This window comes from Cebus imitator, unplaced genomic scaffold (genome assembly GCF_001604975.1).
Source record: "Cebus imitator isolate Cc_AM_T3 unplaced genomic scaffold, Cebus_imitator-1.0 Scaffold619, whole genome shotgun sequence".
NCBI classification, from domain to species: Eukaryota; Metazoa; Chordata; class Mammalia; order Primates; family Cebidae; genus Cebus; species Cebus imitator.
Window position 1 is genome coordinate 170,757 of NW_016107934.1, and position 16,800 is coordinate 187,556.

Sequence of the window (16,800 nt, forward strand, 5' to 3'; positions counted from 1 at the left end):
TTTTTTTTTTTGCTTTTTTTTTTAATGTAAGGACTCTGGGCTATCAACTTTTAATCTTTACTGAATATTTCAAAGACACATATTTGTTCTTACAGATACATAGGTTTGAGATATTGAGTGCCACAAGCTTTCATTTTGGTTTTACCTTAACATACTGCGATTCCTCCGTTTTCTTGGCATTTAGTAACTATATGTTTTTATCTCATCAAAAATTTCTTCTTACCTTTGACATTTATAATCATTCCTCAGTCATGTAAATAGTTTGCCTTGTGTTTTGCTGTTTTAAAGTCTGTGACCTTACCTGCCCACTTCTGTAGCAAAGTGCAGCATTTAACTCAGGAAGCTATATTCCCCCAAGTGCCATTAATGTTTGCATAAGATTAAAAACACTCTAAATATGCATTGGTGAACAAAGTTTAAAACAATGTATATTCAACATGGTGTCACAGAGTGATCCCACTTTTGTATGTTTGTGTCACAGCCTTTAAAAGCGTGTTTGTTATATAAGCCATTAGCCTCCTAAAAACACTATAGTTCGCAGGAATAAATTAAAAGACATTTAAAAAAAAAAAAAAAAAGAACTGGTACTAGGAATTGTGGTGTGGTTCCAGGAATTGTGGCATGGCATGGTTTGTTCTGCATGTTTACATTCTGATGTCCTGTGTTTTTATTTTGGTGTCCTTTCCTTTTACTTATTGGTGTCCTTGTTCTGTAGTTGTATGAAGAAACTGAACTTTTCTCCATTTTCAGGAAAGCAGTCTAAAAATCTTGAGTGCCTCTTCCTTCGTTAATTTCTCTTAAGATATGACTTTTAAACTACTGCATCCAGAAATATTGTAAAACAGCTTTCCGTCGAATATTTGTGATGAAATCGAGATTCCCTTAATTTTGCTAATATTCAGCTGATCATAATTTGTTTTTAAAATGTCTCTCTGGTGGGTACTTCCCACTGACAAATGCTCATTGCTCACCGTGTGTCTGCCTTGTCAGTGAATGAGGTTCAAGGTGCTTTCCTAGGGATCAGAGTCAGTACCATTTTTCCCTTTCATCTACTGCTGATCAGATGTTTATTTTACTTACATTAAATGAGTGGTGGAGATCCAAAGTGAATATGATAGAATATTATTCTAGGATCAATGTCTTTTGCTTTGAAAAATCAACATCTCTTGGCTTTTCCTCAGCCAACCCAGCAAACAGAGATTATCAGACTGTGTTGATTTTTTACTTTCATTTAGCATTGGCCTTTTTCTTACAGAAATTAAAAAGGCTAATGATTTGCCTGGTTTATATCTCTGACCTTTGCAGATGTATTTTCTTAATTTTTGGATGCTGTATATCTGAAACTATTTTTTTTAATGCATCAACTTTTTAATGGATAGAAAATAGACACAAATAGTGATTGTGTGTTCATTTTTTGATTTTCCAGAATAACTGAAGTGAAGTGGTGGACTCTGATATGGAGAGTAGTAAGACGTGAAAGGAATACACTTGTGTTTAAGCACCATGGCCTTGATGATTCACTGTTGGGAAGAAGAAACAAGAAAAGTAACTGGTTGTCACATATGAGACCCTTACGTGATTGTTAGTTAAGTTTTTATTCAAAGCAGCTGTAATTTAGTTAATAAAATAATTATGATCTATGTTGTGTGCCCAATTGAGATCCAGTTTTTGTTATTATTTTTAATCAATTAGGGGCAAAAGTAGAATGGACAGTTTCCAAGAATGATGCCTTTCAGGTCCTAGGGCCTCTGGCCTCTAGGTAACCAGCTTAAATTGGCTCAGGGTGATAATTACTTAGCATTTCCCTGGTGATTACCCAGAGATAACTGTGGCTTCTGTCAAACCTTTGCCAACTCAGGTTCACAGCAGCTTTGGGCAGTTATGGCATTAGCTGAGATGTGTCTGCCACTTCTGGGTCAAGGGAATAATAAGTTAAGTACAGGCAGGAATTTGGTTGGGAGCATCTTGTATACCATCTCCGTATGATGTGATATTGATGGAGATAGTGGTCCTCATTCTTGGGGGTTGCCATTCACACATTTCCCCTTCAGCAAACAGTGTAACAGGTCCTTCCCAGATTTCGGGTACCTTTATTGATGGATATGTTTTCCTTTTATTCACATAACCCCTTGAAGCCCTGTCTTGTCCTGCTGTTACTTGCTTCTGCTGTACAAGATGTAGCACCTTTTCTCCTCTTTGAACATGGTCTAGTGACACGGTAGCACCAGTTGCAGGAAGGAGCCAGACTTGTTCTCAGAGCACTGTGTTCACACTTTTCAGCAAAAATAGCTATGGTTGTGACATATGTATTCCCTTCCTCTGATTTGAAGGCAAAAATCTACAGTGTTTCTTCACTTCTTTTCTGATCTGGGGCATGAAAAAGCAAGATTGAAATTTGAACTATGAGTCTCCTGCATGGCAACAAAGTGTGTGTCACCATCAGGCCCAAAGGCCAGCCCTTGACCGGGGTTTATTACTGTTGTATCTATGTTGCATGATAAACGCTCATCACCTTCCTCCTGTAGTCCTGCCTCGTACTCCCCTTCCCCTATGATTGAAAAGTAAACAAAACCCACGTTTCCTATCCCGGTTAGAAGAAAATTAACGTTCTGACAGTTGTGATCGCCTGGAGTACTTTTAGACTTTTAGCACTCGTTTTTTACCTGTTTGTGAGTGTGTGTTTGTATGTGCATACGTATGAGATAGGCACATGCATCTTCTGTATGGACAAAGGTGGGGTACCTACAGGAGAGCAAAGGCTAATTTTGTGCTTTTAGTAAAAACATTTAAATACAAAGTTCTTTATTGGGTGGAATTATATTTGATGCAAATATTTGATCACTTAAAACTTTTAAAACTTCTAGGTAATTCGCCACGCTTTTTGACTGCTCACCAATACCCTGTAAAACTACGTATTTCTTCCTGTTTGTGTAATAAGATATTAATATTTGTAGTTGCATTAATAATAGTTATTTCTTAGTCCATCAGATGTTCCTGTGTGCCTCTTTTATGCCAAATTAATTGTCATATTTCATGTTGGGACCAAGTAGTTTGCCCGTGGCAAACCTAAATTTATGACCTGCTGAGGCCTCTCAGAAAACTGAACATACTAGCAAGACAGCTCTTCCTGAAAAAAAAAAATTATGTATACACAAATATATACGTATATCTATATGTACGTATATATATGTTCTTTCCTGATTGTGTAGCTGTCCAAAATATTAGCGTATATAGAGGGAGCTGTATTCCTTTATACAAACCTGATGGCTCCTGCTGCACTTCTTCCTTCTGAAAATAGTTACATTTTCCTAACATAGTTTGTTACCTTAAAAATCAGTTTCAATGAAAGTGGGGGGAAAAGATGGACTTGAAAAAGAGCAAAACTCCTATTAGGAAAGGTATGAAAATCTTTATAGTAAAATTTTTTGTAAACTAAAGTTGTACCTTTTAATATGTAGTAACATCTCATTAATTTGGGGTTCACTCTTGGATCTCATCCATCCATTGCGTTCTCTTCAATGCTGCCTGGCGTTTGAGGCATTCACTGCCCTAGACAATGCCACCAGAGGTAGCGGAGGAAATGCCAGATGAAATCAACTCTTGCATCACTAGTTGTCAGTTTCTCTGGATAAGGGACCACAGCAGCAGGAGTCCTCCTGCTTGGGCATCATTGGGCCAGTTCCTTCTCTTTAACTCAGATTCGTAATAGCTCCCAAATTTCATCACACCCCATTTAAATGCAGACAACGTTTTGAGCATTTGAGCATCATGTATCTGTTTTGTCCCACAATGTGCTTTTTACTCCCTGATCCCAGTTTCTGCTGTCGACTCTTCCATTCAGTTTTATTTATTGTCTGTTCTCACAGTGACACCATTTGTCCTTTTCTGCAGCAACCTTTCCAGCCACTTTTGCAAAATTCAATTTGTCTTCTCCTTCGAAACATTCTCCGGCCCTGCAGCCCCTTCCCCCAGCTCTCCTTGGCTGTCTCCATCTGTGTAGCTGCTCTTTCATCTCTTCATTTACCTTTCCTATAGTATATAGGAAATAGAACGATGTATCTCTGCTTAGTTCTATTAGTTTTTTGGTCTTGCTCCTCTCCCTTGATTTGAAAATTCCTTCAGTAGCTAGAGCGTTTCTTTGTTCCATTCTCTCTTCCTGCAGTGTTTTGCATACATCAGACGCTAGGTACATAAGTTACGGATGATTGAGAGTTAGGTGCATTTAGATTTATCACTTTTTAATAGGATGAGTGCGAGTTTTCTTTTCTTTGACAAATTTCACATGCTCTAAAAACCTTCAAAGATAATGATTTTTCTCCTGGAAACTCCAGGTCCATTCTGTTTAAATCCCTAAGAATGTCAGAATTAAAATAGCGGGGCTATCCCGAAATTGGAAGTATTTCTTTTTTTCAGGATGCTGTAGTCAAGTTAGTAAGTGACCACCAAATTATTATTTTCATTAACAAAGCTCAAAAGATCATAAGCTTACTTCTCCATCTCAATAATAAAAATTAAGCTCTAATCAACCTTCTAGGTTTCTCTTGTCTTAAAATGGGTATTCAAAAAGGGGGATCTGTGGCGTATGTATGGAAACACATACTCCTAATTTACCTGTTGTTGGAAACTGGAGAAATGATTGTCGGGCAATTGTTTATCTTTTATTGTATTTTATTTGGTTGAGGGTTTCTTTTATAAACAGTTTTACTTGTGTCATATTTTAAATTACTAACTGCCATCACCCGCTGGGGGTCCTTTGTTAAGTCATTTTCATTGACTGCTAGGGATTCTCCAGGTAACTTTGAAGAGATGAGCAGTGAGTAAGCAGGAAGTTTTTCTGCCTTTAGCTTTGACAGCTCTTAATTATGATCATTGAAGACCAGCTTTCTCATAAATTTCTCCTTTTGAAACAAAGAAAGCCTTTTACTAAGCTTTCCTGTAATATAACATCTTAAATCTTAAAATTGATGTTACCATGGCTGGTGAGAGAAGAAAACATTTTGTTTTTATTAAATGGAGAATTATTTACAAAAAGCCATTGTTGAGAATTAGATCCCACATTGTATACTTATCTAGTAACTGTTCTAAATAAAGAGAACTCCAGTGTTGCTATGTGCAAGATCCTCTATTGAGAGCTTTTTTGCATAGCAATTAAAGGTGTGCTATTTGTCAGTAGCCATTTTTTTGCAGTGATTTGAAGACCAAAGTTGTTTTACAGCTGTGTTACCGTTAAAGGTTTTTTTCTTTTTTTATATGTATTAAATCAATTTATCACTGTTTGAAGCTTTGAATATCTGCAATCTTTGCCAAGGTACTTTTTTATTTAAAGAAACATAACTTTGTAAATATTACCCTGTAATATTATATATACTTAATAAAACATTTTAAGCTATTTTGTTGGGCTATTTCTATTGCTGCTACAGCAGACTACAAGCACATTTCTGAAAAATTTCATTTATTAATGTATTTTTAAGTTGCTCATATTCTAGGTAACAATGTAAAGAATGATTTAAAATATTAATTATGAATTTTTGAGTATAATACCCAATAAGCTTTTAATTAGAGCAGAGTTTTAATTAAAAGTTTTAAACCAGTCCAATGTGTTTCATAATTATTTTTTAATTAATTTTTTCCATGGTGTGGTGCAAATGTCACATGAGAAAGCAGGAGACCTGGTGCTAGTCTTGGGTACACTACAGCCAGTGGAGGACCCGGGAAGCATCTTCCCTGCGTCTCAGTGTCCGTCTTTACCTGTAGAATGAGATAAGCCTCTTCAAGACTGAAATGTATGGTTCTCCATTTTAATTATCAGTTAGGACTATTTTGATTACAAGTGACGGAAAACTTAAATCTAAGAAAAATGGGATCTATTGGCCAATGTAACCTGAAAATTAAGACACAACTGGATTCTGGGCCTCCGAAAAGTGTGAAGGACACAATGTCTTGCCAGCTCTCAGCTTTATCGTCCTTCATGTGGCTTTACTCTCCCAGGTTTCCTGTGATGGCACATGGCCAGCTGCGGTCCCAAACCCATTTTCTCCCAGGTTCAGGGAGAGTAGAGGGGTGAAAAAGAGCGCATGTCTCTCTCTTAATAGTCCTGTCCACCCTGGGTTGCACCTCGGTGCTCTGACTGGGTCACATGCCATGCCACATTCAGTCACTGAGGCCAGGCATCTCTGGTGCTCTGATCTGGCCTGGCTGACTCCTGGGTCTAGACTGGATTGGAGGCGGTGGGCTCCAGCTGAGCACATGTACCTGGCTGGAGGTGCCAGGTGGAGGGGAAGTTCACCTGAAGCAAACTCTGGGGATCATGCGATGTCATTTGATTTGGGGCACAGTATTACTAGTCAACACTTCATTCCTTCAGGTCTGTATTCTATGATTCTGCATTGTATGTGTGATTGTGGACCATTTGAACGGAAAATAATATTTGGCAGCAAAATACCATCTCATTCCTTACCTCATAGGCAATTTAAATTTTATGCACTTATGAGGACTTTTCACTCTCAGCAGGAGTAACTAATGAAGTTCAGAAAGCATTTAATGGCCTGCCTCCTGCACTGGAAGCTGCTCTGTGCAGCACAGAACTGTACTCAACCTGATTGAACTCCCATGGAGGGACAGTCTTCCAAATGCAACTGAATTTCATTTTTGTGCAGCACCTTTCCACCTCAAGGCTTTAACTTTGATAACTTTAGAAAATAATGGATATGGTAACACCATCCAGGTAAGACATGATTTTACCAGTGGCTCAGAGATTTAAGCACAATTGGCAGTGTTTGGTGTTAGAAGTAACCTTTACTTTTTGTAAGCTTCATACTAAGTACTCATTCACCAAATCAGAGGGAAATGAAGTATTTACCCCCACGTTATGGATAACTGGCCCGGTTATTTTATGTATCTATGACTGCATAGGATAGTAGACTTAATGGTTAGAACTCTACTTAGCAAGTATTTATTTAATCATTTGACTAGAAGGTGGCAACTTTTTAGCTCTGATGATAGCCAGTTGTGAAAGACTAGGTATATTTTTCAAATTTGGATGATGAGAAATGCTTGGTAAGAAGTCCAATTTGGAGAGAAGCGATTTGTAAGACTAAAGATGGCAATCTAATGTTGGTTTTGACACCAGACTGTAAAACTGCTGCCATTGCTCACTTAATGGACAGACTGTATACCACCATGCATAGTATTAAACTTTCTGGAAGCCTCTACTTAAAATAATCTTATCTGACCATAGAACTCCCTTAATAAAAAACAAAACTATGATGTTGCTTCCTAATTTTCTTTGGGTTGCCTAAGAAATTATTCAACATTAAACTAACAAACAGCCTATAAGTGGTTTGACTTTCTAAACAAATGGATTGCTTGAAAATTTTAAATGTATAGTTTATAACACAGGACGGACATTGCCTCACACCTATAATCTCAGAACTTTGGGAGGCCGAGGCGGGTGGATGGCTTGAGGCCAGGAATTTGAGGTCAACTTGACCAACATGGCAGAACCGTGTCTGTACAAAAAATACAAAAATTAGCTGGGCGTGCTGCTGGGCACCTGTAACCTCCTCTGTTTTGGAGGCTGAGGTGGGAGGATCACTTGAGCCCTGAACAGGGGCTGTGGGAAGCCATGATTACACCACTGCACTCCAGCCTGGGAGACAGAGTGAGACCCTGTCTCAAAAAATAATAATTAAAATAACAAAGCTGGCCGGGCATGGTGGCTCACACCTGTAATCCCAGCACTTCGGGAGACTGAGGTGGGTGGATCAGAAGGTCAGGAGATCAAGACCATCCTGACCAATATGGTGAAACCCCATCTCAAATACAAAAAGCTAGCTGGGAGTGGTGGCACGTGCCTGTAATCCCAGCTACTTGGGAGGCTGAAGCAGGAGAATTGCTTGAACCGGGAAGGTGGAGGTTGCAGTGAGCCAAGATCGTGCCCCTGCACCCCAGCCTGGCAAAAGAGTGAGACTGTCTCAAAATAATAATAATGACAAAGCATGGAGTATGTCTTTCATGGAGCTCTCTTTTTTTTTTTTTTTTTTAACACATTTTTATTGTAAGTATTGTTTGTGGAAGGTGTTGTAGTTAAGCTGCACGTGGCAGAGTGAACTCCTGTGTCTCTGGCAATCATCATCTATGGCACCGATTCTGTGGGGAATATCTCTGGCATGCTAACTGGAACAACTGGAACCTTTGCTCTCCCTGCCATTGCAGCCTCCTCCCCCAGCAGCTGTAGACCTAACAGCCCCACCACCAGGGATGAGAGCCTGTGGCGCCTGCCTCCAGCCCCTGCCTCCCAGGCAGCTCATTCTAGGAAATGCTCCTTATTCTCCAGGGAGTTTCCTTCCCCAGATCAACCAAACATTTTTAGAATGTGATGTTTATAAGCATCACTTGTGCAATTGTATATATTTGGTAACCTGAATTAACCTTTCTTTAATGCAATGTTATCAAGTATTCACTTCTTACAGTTGAGTTGGTATCTTGGATTTTTAAATTTTTTAATTCTATTGTCATGGATTCAGTAGAGCGCATATCTCTTCATGTCTTTAGCTATATGCCTAGCTATCAATGAGAATTGTCTGCTAACAACCATTACTGCATGGAACAGAAAAGATTCATGGATCCTATGCAAGAATATATTTAAAAGCATCAACAAAGATAGTTTTTCTCATTTCTGTTTAAGGAAACTTGTCAGAAAATTACAGAACCTTTCTGCTTTAAGCTGATGATGATAGAAGATAGGGCATTTATTAATTGCCTAAAAGAATTATGCTTGGAAGTTATGCCAAGAAAATTTTTTTCAGTTTTTTCAAACACATCATATTTAGTAAAATTAAATATGCTTGTATTATTTTTATGTCTCTGGAAAAGTATTAAATATATTCTCCCAGAAGAACCTTCAGCAAATAGGCTTGGCTGGACTCATTTACCACAGCTCGTCCTTGGCCCTTCTGGGGAGAATCGTTTCTCTTTCTTGCGTAGATAGATCAGACGCGGTACAGAGACCAACAGGGTCTCCGCCTTCTCCTCAGAAGCAACTGGGATTCTCCAGAGCAGTCATAAGGTGATAGAAAGGCCCCAGAACAGATGTTTCGTGGGTGACAGAGCCTCCAGGGAGGCCACTCCGTTGCTTTAACAGTGCTAATGAGGCCAGGTTGCCCATGGGTCCTCACCTGAGCCAGTTAACTTATTTATTTATATGACTCCATCTTGTTCCTCAAAGGCTTTAAAGTGGCCCCTTTGGGCCAGGCGTCGTCACACTGAGAAAAGCGGCTTTCCATGGACACAGCCGTGTGCGTGCACTCGCCCACATGGGTGTCCAAGGAGAGCAGGGCCGTGGTAGGTAAAATGCTCTCTGCAAAATCTTGCCTCTAACTGCCTTGCTCAGAGCAATCCGCCACAGAGGTCAAGAGCGTCATTTACTCATATAAAGAACAGTTCCTTCTCCCCCACCCCTGAGAAGCAAAGCCACCATAATAATTTTCAGGATATATACCAAAAATTTTTTAAAATCAAAAATGAAACGAAATTCCTGATTCAACGCATTCTGAGGGCTGTCCAAATCCAGCTGGCAGTGACACCAGTGCTGGTGGAAACCACATTTTATGAGTCTCCCTTCACTCGTCCTCCAGGGCATTTGTATTCTTAAAATTGGAGATAAAAATAAGGGTTGGTCTCTCAAGGTTAGAAGGGAGAGAGCAGCATTTGTTCTTCAAAAGACTCAATAAGATAATAGATTTTTTTAAAAAGCCGTTGCTAGTGTAACTTATAGTTTAAAAGGGCTTTTTAAAAATGAAGTCTTTGCAAGCAATAGTAAAGAAATCTAGAACCCCTGAGGTGATGGATGGAGTCCTGTCAGGGATTTAAGTCTAATTATTAGCCTGAAAGTAAAAAGGAGAAAGAAGCAGCCAAGTGTCAGCCCAGAAAACAATACTCGCCGTGGTGGTGTTCAGCCGCCCAGTTATTAGTGCCTTCAAGGATAGTTCAGCGCATTTATTCTTGCCCTTGAAAGACAGCCACAGAAGCCTCAGTGTTTTCTGATAATTGCTTCCTTTCCCATGGAGTAGAGGTGCTTCCTATGCTCCTAGGTTTCATCTCTTCCGAGCACCTCATGAAAGACCTTGGCTGTCGGTGCAGGCATTTAGAAGAGAAGCAATGTGACAGAGCCGAGTGCCCAGCCTACACTTCCCCACCTGTGTGACCTTGTGCACCTAACGTGACTTCTCTGTGCTTCAATGTCTTCATGTGTAAAATGGAGATGAAATGTGAAGATGAGATGAGATAAAGCATGGAAAGTGGGTAGCATGGTGCCCGGCTCAATGGAAGCTCTCAATACGTGTAAGCCGTTTATCTTTTCCCTCTTATTATTCATTGATCAAGATGGAAAACGCTTACCATGACACAGTCTAGAGATGAGCATAACATATGCTAGAATGTGTCTTTTCCTCTGCTAGGCTATTGCCAAAGAAGCAAACAGCACACAAAATGACCGAGAATATAAAATGATAATAACAACAAGCGCCGCTAAATTGCAGACAGGTTCACTCCAGCACAATATTCATGTTAGGCCACCTTTTGGTTCCCTTAGTGAAAGCAGAGGACAGAAGGTGACATTTGGCGTTGGGTAATCCTATTTGCCCTTTCCTGGAATGCAAAGGTGGAAGGAAAGGGACCCACTCCTGTAGCACACCGAGAGTCTTTGGGGCCCCGCGCCTCCTGCCAACAACACTCAGCTCATTCATTTATTTATTCACGTCAGTGACAGATTCTCAAGACCTCTGAAAATGTGTTAAGAGCAGGCTCTCCAATCACACCAGAAGGAATGTGATTAAGAACTTAGAGCTGTCTTTAGGCTAATAACCAGCAGAACCTAAATCCAAGTATTTGGGAGTGAAGATGGATGTTGAAAATATTGAGGCCTAGTAAATATTATTTAGCAAATGAAAGTATTTCAGTTGGGGGTTGTGATAGGCTTAGGTTTATACTGTAATCAGCCTGCTCTCTTCTCTAAAATGATTAGCGTCCTTGTTCCATCAGTCCTCCTGAATGGCTGTAGAACGCAGAAAAGGCAGCTGGTGACATGCTGTGAATTGGAAGTGGCTTCTATTTACCTCTTCTCCACCTACTCATATGGCCACGGATGGTGCCCAGTTCTAGCAGGAATAAAACACCACACAGGGCTAACTGGCCTAAGTCCTTGGAGTGGAGGCAGAAACTTGCTTGAAGAGAGCCTGATTAAAAACCCCAAGTCCATTTTAAAGCACGGTTTTCTATTAAGCCTTTAATGCTTTCAGTAGTATATATTTTGCAAAGAGAGGGAACCTGAACGGTCCTAATATGTAAGCACTTTAGCTTATTGGAAATAGATGCTCGGTGCCGCAAAGAAAAATCAGCACTGAGACAAAGGATCTTTCAGCAATGCCATTTTTTTACTTCCTGGACTGCAGGAAGGGTACCCTCACTAGCCATCGTGCCACAAGGGAATAATGAATAAAGAAAAACAGACAAATTTATCCCTTATGCATTTGGGGTCGTCCTTACTGCTGTGTCTGATCTCCATTGGCTGCAGCCAGACCTCACAATGTAAACTAAAACCCGACTGGCTAACAACTTAAAACTTTTCTAAACAGGTAAAAACAATGGAGAGCTGGGACATGCCTGTGAGCACATCTAGCACAGATATCTTGGTTAAAGTATAAGGACATAGAATGTACTACATGCCTGTAAGCACGGCATGTCTAACAGCTACATAGGATAGGGCTTAAGAAAGTTATTAGCACACTTATTTTTTAACAAGAAAGGAAAGTAAAAAGAAACCTTTCTACTTCCCACATAGCTCCTGAGTCCCAACTTGGCCAGAGATGTGTGGTGAAACAATATGTCACATTCCATTAAAAGATGCTTCCCTGTTTATGTTTGTTTGGTGTTTAGAAATGCAATAACTACACTAGAGTTCTTTCTTAGGCTGTCATCTGCCTCTGAGGGAACAGAAAGTGATGCAGAGAGCCAATCTCAGCACCGTAATTATAACAGAAAGCTATGCATGTGTCCTTCATTAGGAACATTGCCTTTCTATGCTACCAAATGAAGAGGATTTTATAGACACCTCCCTCTCGCTTCTTCCTCTAAACCAATCCCTTGCTTCCTTGCACCCAGAAATAAAAGGACACTGAGTTATGGCATTATCAATGAATTTTCAGTGGGAAGGATGTTCTGAGCGGTGAAAACTATAAATAAATTGGTTCTACACTGGAATTAGCCGTGGAGCCAGAAAAATAAACACAGGACAACTAATTGCAGCTGAGCATGATTCATAAGAACGTGCTAAGGAGAGAAAAAGTCAACAGCATTAATGAAAATTAAGCAGTATCTCAGCGGTACAAGTAAATAAATAAATATATGTCTATGTTTAATTAAAAGCAAGACCCAATTATGTCTCACTTCTTACCGAGCTACTTAAATTGAGACAGTCTAATATTAAATGAGAAAAATCAACTCAGGACACTGTGTCATCTACATTTAATCAAGACTTCCGTGTCTCACACAAGCTTTGAAGATGAGTCGCGGTAGAGGTGTATTATGTGGGAGTCTCAGGCAAACTTCCCATTGGCTTGCAGTGGACAGTCTATAAATCTCCAGTTGGAGTATGGAAAACTTCTAGAAGAATTGTGACTGTAAGGCCACTTCTAAACTCTTCCTCTGTGATTCTGATATTGGACTAATATAAGCAAAGCTTATATCTAGAGCTATAGCTAGAAGTATCAGTGTGGTGCTATTTTTTCTGGCAATAAAAGCAATACATCAATGCTCAGCAAAGCATTGACTTAAGGCTTTGCTTCTTTTCAACTAAATTTCTTTAGCACACATTAGAGGTCAGATTTGGAAAGGGTAGATTGGGAGGAGGGTTGTTTCCACCTGCTTTGTCTAAATGCCTCACTGCAGTCAATTTCCTTAGCTGTTTTGCGTCTACCCCATTAACTAAGAACCCGAGGTGAGATCATCTTCCTTGCTGAGTTTACCAATGGTTCTCCCCTAGGGGAAGGGGATGGTGTAAGAGGCAGAAGCTCCTCTCTCCAGAGGAATCTGAAGAGAAAGTGCAATTTGATGACCCTTGGGGTGCAGGAAGGAGCTGGGGTCCAAGCAGGCAGTGACTATGCCTGACCCGGGAGCTGCCTGCTTGGCCCTTATTGTATCATTTCTTGTCTCACATCTTCTCACTTGTCAGGAATACTGCCAGAATTGGTGAAAAGACAAGTGAGATACCACGTCAAATAAAGCCAAATCCTTAAAAGAAAGATGAATCAGACATTTCTTATCTCACTATTAATGATGCAAATGTCTGTCTTTTCTTCATCTCACAAGGGTTTCTTGTTTTTGTTCTTTTTTTAATCTTTCATGAAAGTCTCATCATTTACTGGCTTCCTTACCCTGAAAATAAGATTATCAGAAGCTATTTATTGAGCAATTCTGTGCTGGTCACTACACAAGGCCTAAGAATATAGTCTGGATCAGACACAGTCCCTCTAAGATGGGGTATGTAAGTTTAGTAAATTTCCTCCTTTCTCTGAACGTCGATCCCCTCATTTACTACATAGGACATTTTTAAAAATAGTAACACATACATTCCGGATTTCTTTTTCCCTGAGACAGGGTAGTGCTCGTCACCTAGGCTGGAGTGCAATAGCATGATCATGACTCACTGCAGCCTTGATCTCCTGGGCTCAAGCAATCCTCCCGCCTCGGTCTGCCAAGTAGCTGGGACTACAGGCACGCACCAACACACTGGCTAAATTTTTTAAAATTTTTTTGTAGAGACATAGAGGCTGAATCTTACTATGTAATCCAGGCTGGCCTCAACTCCTGGGCTCTAGTAATCCTCCTGCTTTGGCCTCCCAAACTGCTGGTATTACAGGGGTGAGCCCCCATGCCTGGCTCTGGAAATGTTTTGAGGACTCCATAAGATGATGTGTATAAAAGGGTCTAGTGAGATATAACTAGGAACTCAACAAATGTTATACTGTTTTTTTCCCCCCAATCATAAGCAGGAAAAGAAAAGAAATTAAATCCCTACATTTCCCCATTTCTAAAGTTGTTTTTTTTTTTTAAAGGGTGGTGTTAGGGAGAAATCTGCAAGTTTTGATTAAAAAAATAGCTACTTAGGAATACATAGGAAATCACGGGTCAGAAATCACAGGACAAGCAGTTCTTTAAGCCAAGCTTTCCCTGTCAGGATGCCTTCCACAGGGAAGCAGACCCTTCACTGGCAGTAAGAAAGGTGCTCACTTGAATCTCAAGCAACAGGCTGGTGAAAATTGGTGGAGAGCCATGGAAATGCTACTTACTGCCAGGTTGGCCCCTCATGACCTGATGGGCACTGTGGACATGGGAGACCCCAGACCCTGGTGACAAAATAAGCAACAGACTCTTTTCTGGATGGATCACAGGTGAATTCTGCTCAGAGCCAGAGGAAAATGAGCATTTCCAATTTTTCTCCTCCCCTCCTCAGCTTTTTCTCTGGCCTTACCTAGGTCGCCAGGTTTAGTACTGAAGTTCAAGTCACTGCAGTTCAAGTCATTCAGTCAGTTCAAATCCTAACTAAACTCCAGAGATGGCCGGGAGGGGTCATGTGTACTTGGTGGAGGCAGAGGCCAAAAAGCACAGCAGATGCAGCATTGGGCAGTGGGGCAGGAAGCACAGGATCTAACCCTGCTGCTGACGAACTGGGGACCCAGATAAGATGCTGTGGCTTCCTGCCTTTCAGCTCGTTTGTCTGTAAAATGAAGGATTTGACCCAGATGCCTCAAAAGCTCACCCAGGGCTACTAGCCTATCATCTCTCCCTGGAAGCTGGTCAGGTTTCCAGGGTCACCTTTCCTCTCTAACCTCCACCCAGGCAAAGGCCAGGAAGTGACCTGCAAAAGGAGTCAGCACTCCAGCTCCTGCCTCGCTGACATAAAGACCCCAGGAAGGAAACTTGCTCAGAAAAGGAGATCACACCTCTGTCTACCCTGTACTAGCCCCTTGGCATGCCCTGAGGGCACAAGGCCTAAATCAAGGTCAAAAACACTACCCTCCTGGTTGTGAAGATCCCAAAGACTCCCAGCCGCATGAGGAGGGTTACTCAGAATGCCAGATTCGGAGCCATTCAGCAAGGACCCTTCAAAATTCAGTGTGCCATGTAGAAGGGAAGGTGCAGACAGGCCCCTGGCAGGTGGGTTGTATTTGGTGTGCACAAAGTTTTAAAAAATACACGTGCACCATTAAAAGGAAAAAAGAAGAAAAAGAAAAACAATAAAAGCAGGAGACTCTACATTTTTTAAAATCTGGATTTCCAGCTTCCGTTAAATAAAGAAGTAGAGGGTCTGGCTACACTGGGCCCGCATTACTACCCTCCCCTAAAGGTGAGCTGGAGCCACACAGCTTCGGTCCTCTTTGGGTAGAGATCATGCTCCCCAATTCTCCAGGGCTCCCTCCACAGTTGCTGCTTGAGCCTGTATGTTAGTGTTTTGCTTGTAGTGGAGAAATATTTCTCTGTGCTCATGAATCTACAAAATGTGAGAAAACAAAACATATACCCGGAGGACTGTGTGTTTTACCAGTAAGAGCAGAAAGCGCCTTTGTGGAAGCAAGGAATAGTGCTAATATTTACTATGCAAATCTCCGGCATGCACCACTCATTCTCATTACCTGCCTGGCTCTGAAAGGCATTTTATTTTGTAGCCTCTGTCTGGAAGACTAGGAGGATGGAAATCCGTAAGTGGTCTGCAACTACTGGTCCACCTCTTTCCCCTAATATAGGTCATGGCAGAATTACTGTGGCACCCTACTTTGTCAAGAGTTCTGCTGCCTTTAGTCCTTGCATGCTTAATCACCTGCAGCAAACTTAAATAATTTTATCCATCAGTCTTCAAAGGAGTAACTATGCAGCCATAAAAAAGGATGAGTTTATGTCCTTTACAGGGACATGGATGAAGCTGGAAACCATCATTCTCAGCAAACTAATGTAAGAACAGAATAACCAAACACCACGTGTTCTCACTCATACGTGGGGGTTGAACAATGAGAACACATGGACACAGAGATGAGACATCACACACTGGGGCATGTTGGGGGTGGGGAGGTAGGGGAGGGATTGCATTAGGAGAAATACCTAATGTAGATGATGGGTTGATGGGTGTGGCAAACCACCATGACAAGTGTATACCTATGTAATAAACCTGCACATTCTGCACATGCACCCCAGACCTTAAAGTATTTTTTAAAAAAGTAGATAGGAATTCGTACATTTTTTCCCTGTCTGAAATTAAGGGAAATTTTTTTTAAAAGAAAAAATTAAAAAGGTAGGAAAAAAAAAAGATGAGGTAGGAATTTGAGAGACTAATCATTAGCTCTTTTGCTTGGAATGCTAGTAACATGAATTTCTACGATGGTCTACTCCATCTTTCATATACATGAGGAAATTCAAGCTGAGACAGGTAAATGACTTGCCCAAAGGGTGGAACTGGAGTATTAGCTGGTCTAGAAAGAAGGCTGGGAAGGAAACATTTCCTTGCTCCTTCACCTGGGGAAAGCAAGGTGCCCTTCCCCACACCCTCTTCTGTCCCCCAGAATGCATACAATATGCACACACTAGCTCACTGGTTGCAGGCTGGCTAGCTTCTCCCAGCCTCTGTAGCAGATGTAGGCAGGGAGAGAAGTCCACTGGTGCCTCCTGCCAGAGAAGATGGCCACTGCCAAGTGAGGCTGATCATAAAGAGTGGGTTCCTGGAGTTCTGAGCGGAACACTGGACACTATTCA

At 40.9% G+C, this 16,800-nt stretch overlaps 1 protein-coding gene across 3 annotated transcripts in view; it reads left to right on the top strand.

Annotated features, from left to right (window-relative positions):
- The window catches only part of CD47 (CD47 molecule), a 53,572-nt gene extending 47,985 nt beyond the window's left edge, over positions 1-5,587 (top strand). For 2 of the 3 annotated variants that reach the window (XM_017517155.2, XM_017517159.2), the window contains one exon: positions 1,427-5,587. In XM_017517155.2, the coding sequence (XP_017372644.1) occupies positions 1,427-1,431 (5 nt within the window). In that variant the 3' untranslated portion in view covers positions 1,432-5,587. The remainder of the gene's footprint in view (positions 1-1,426) is intronic. The other variant, XM_017517158.2, reaches the window with a different exon arrangement.
- The last annotated feature ends 11,213 nt before the right edge of the window (positions 5,588-16,800 follow it).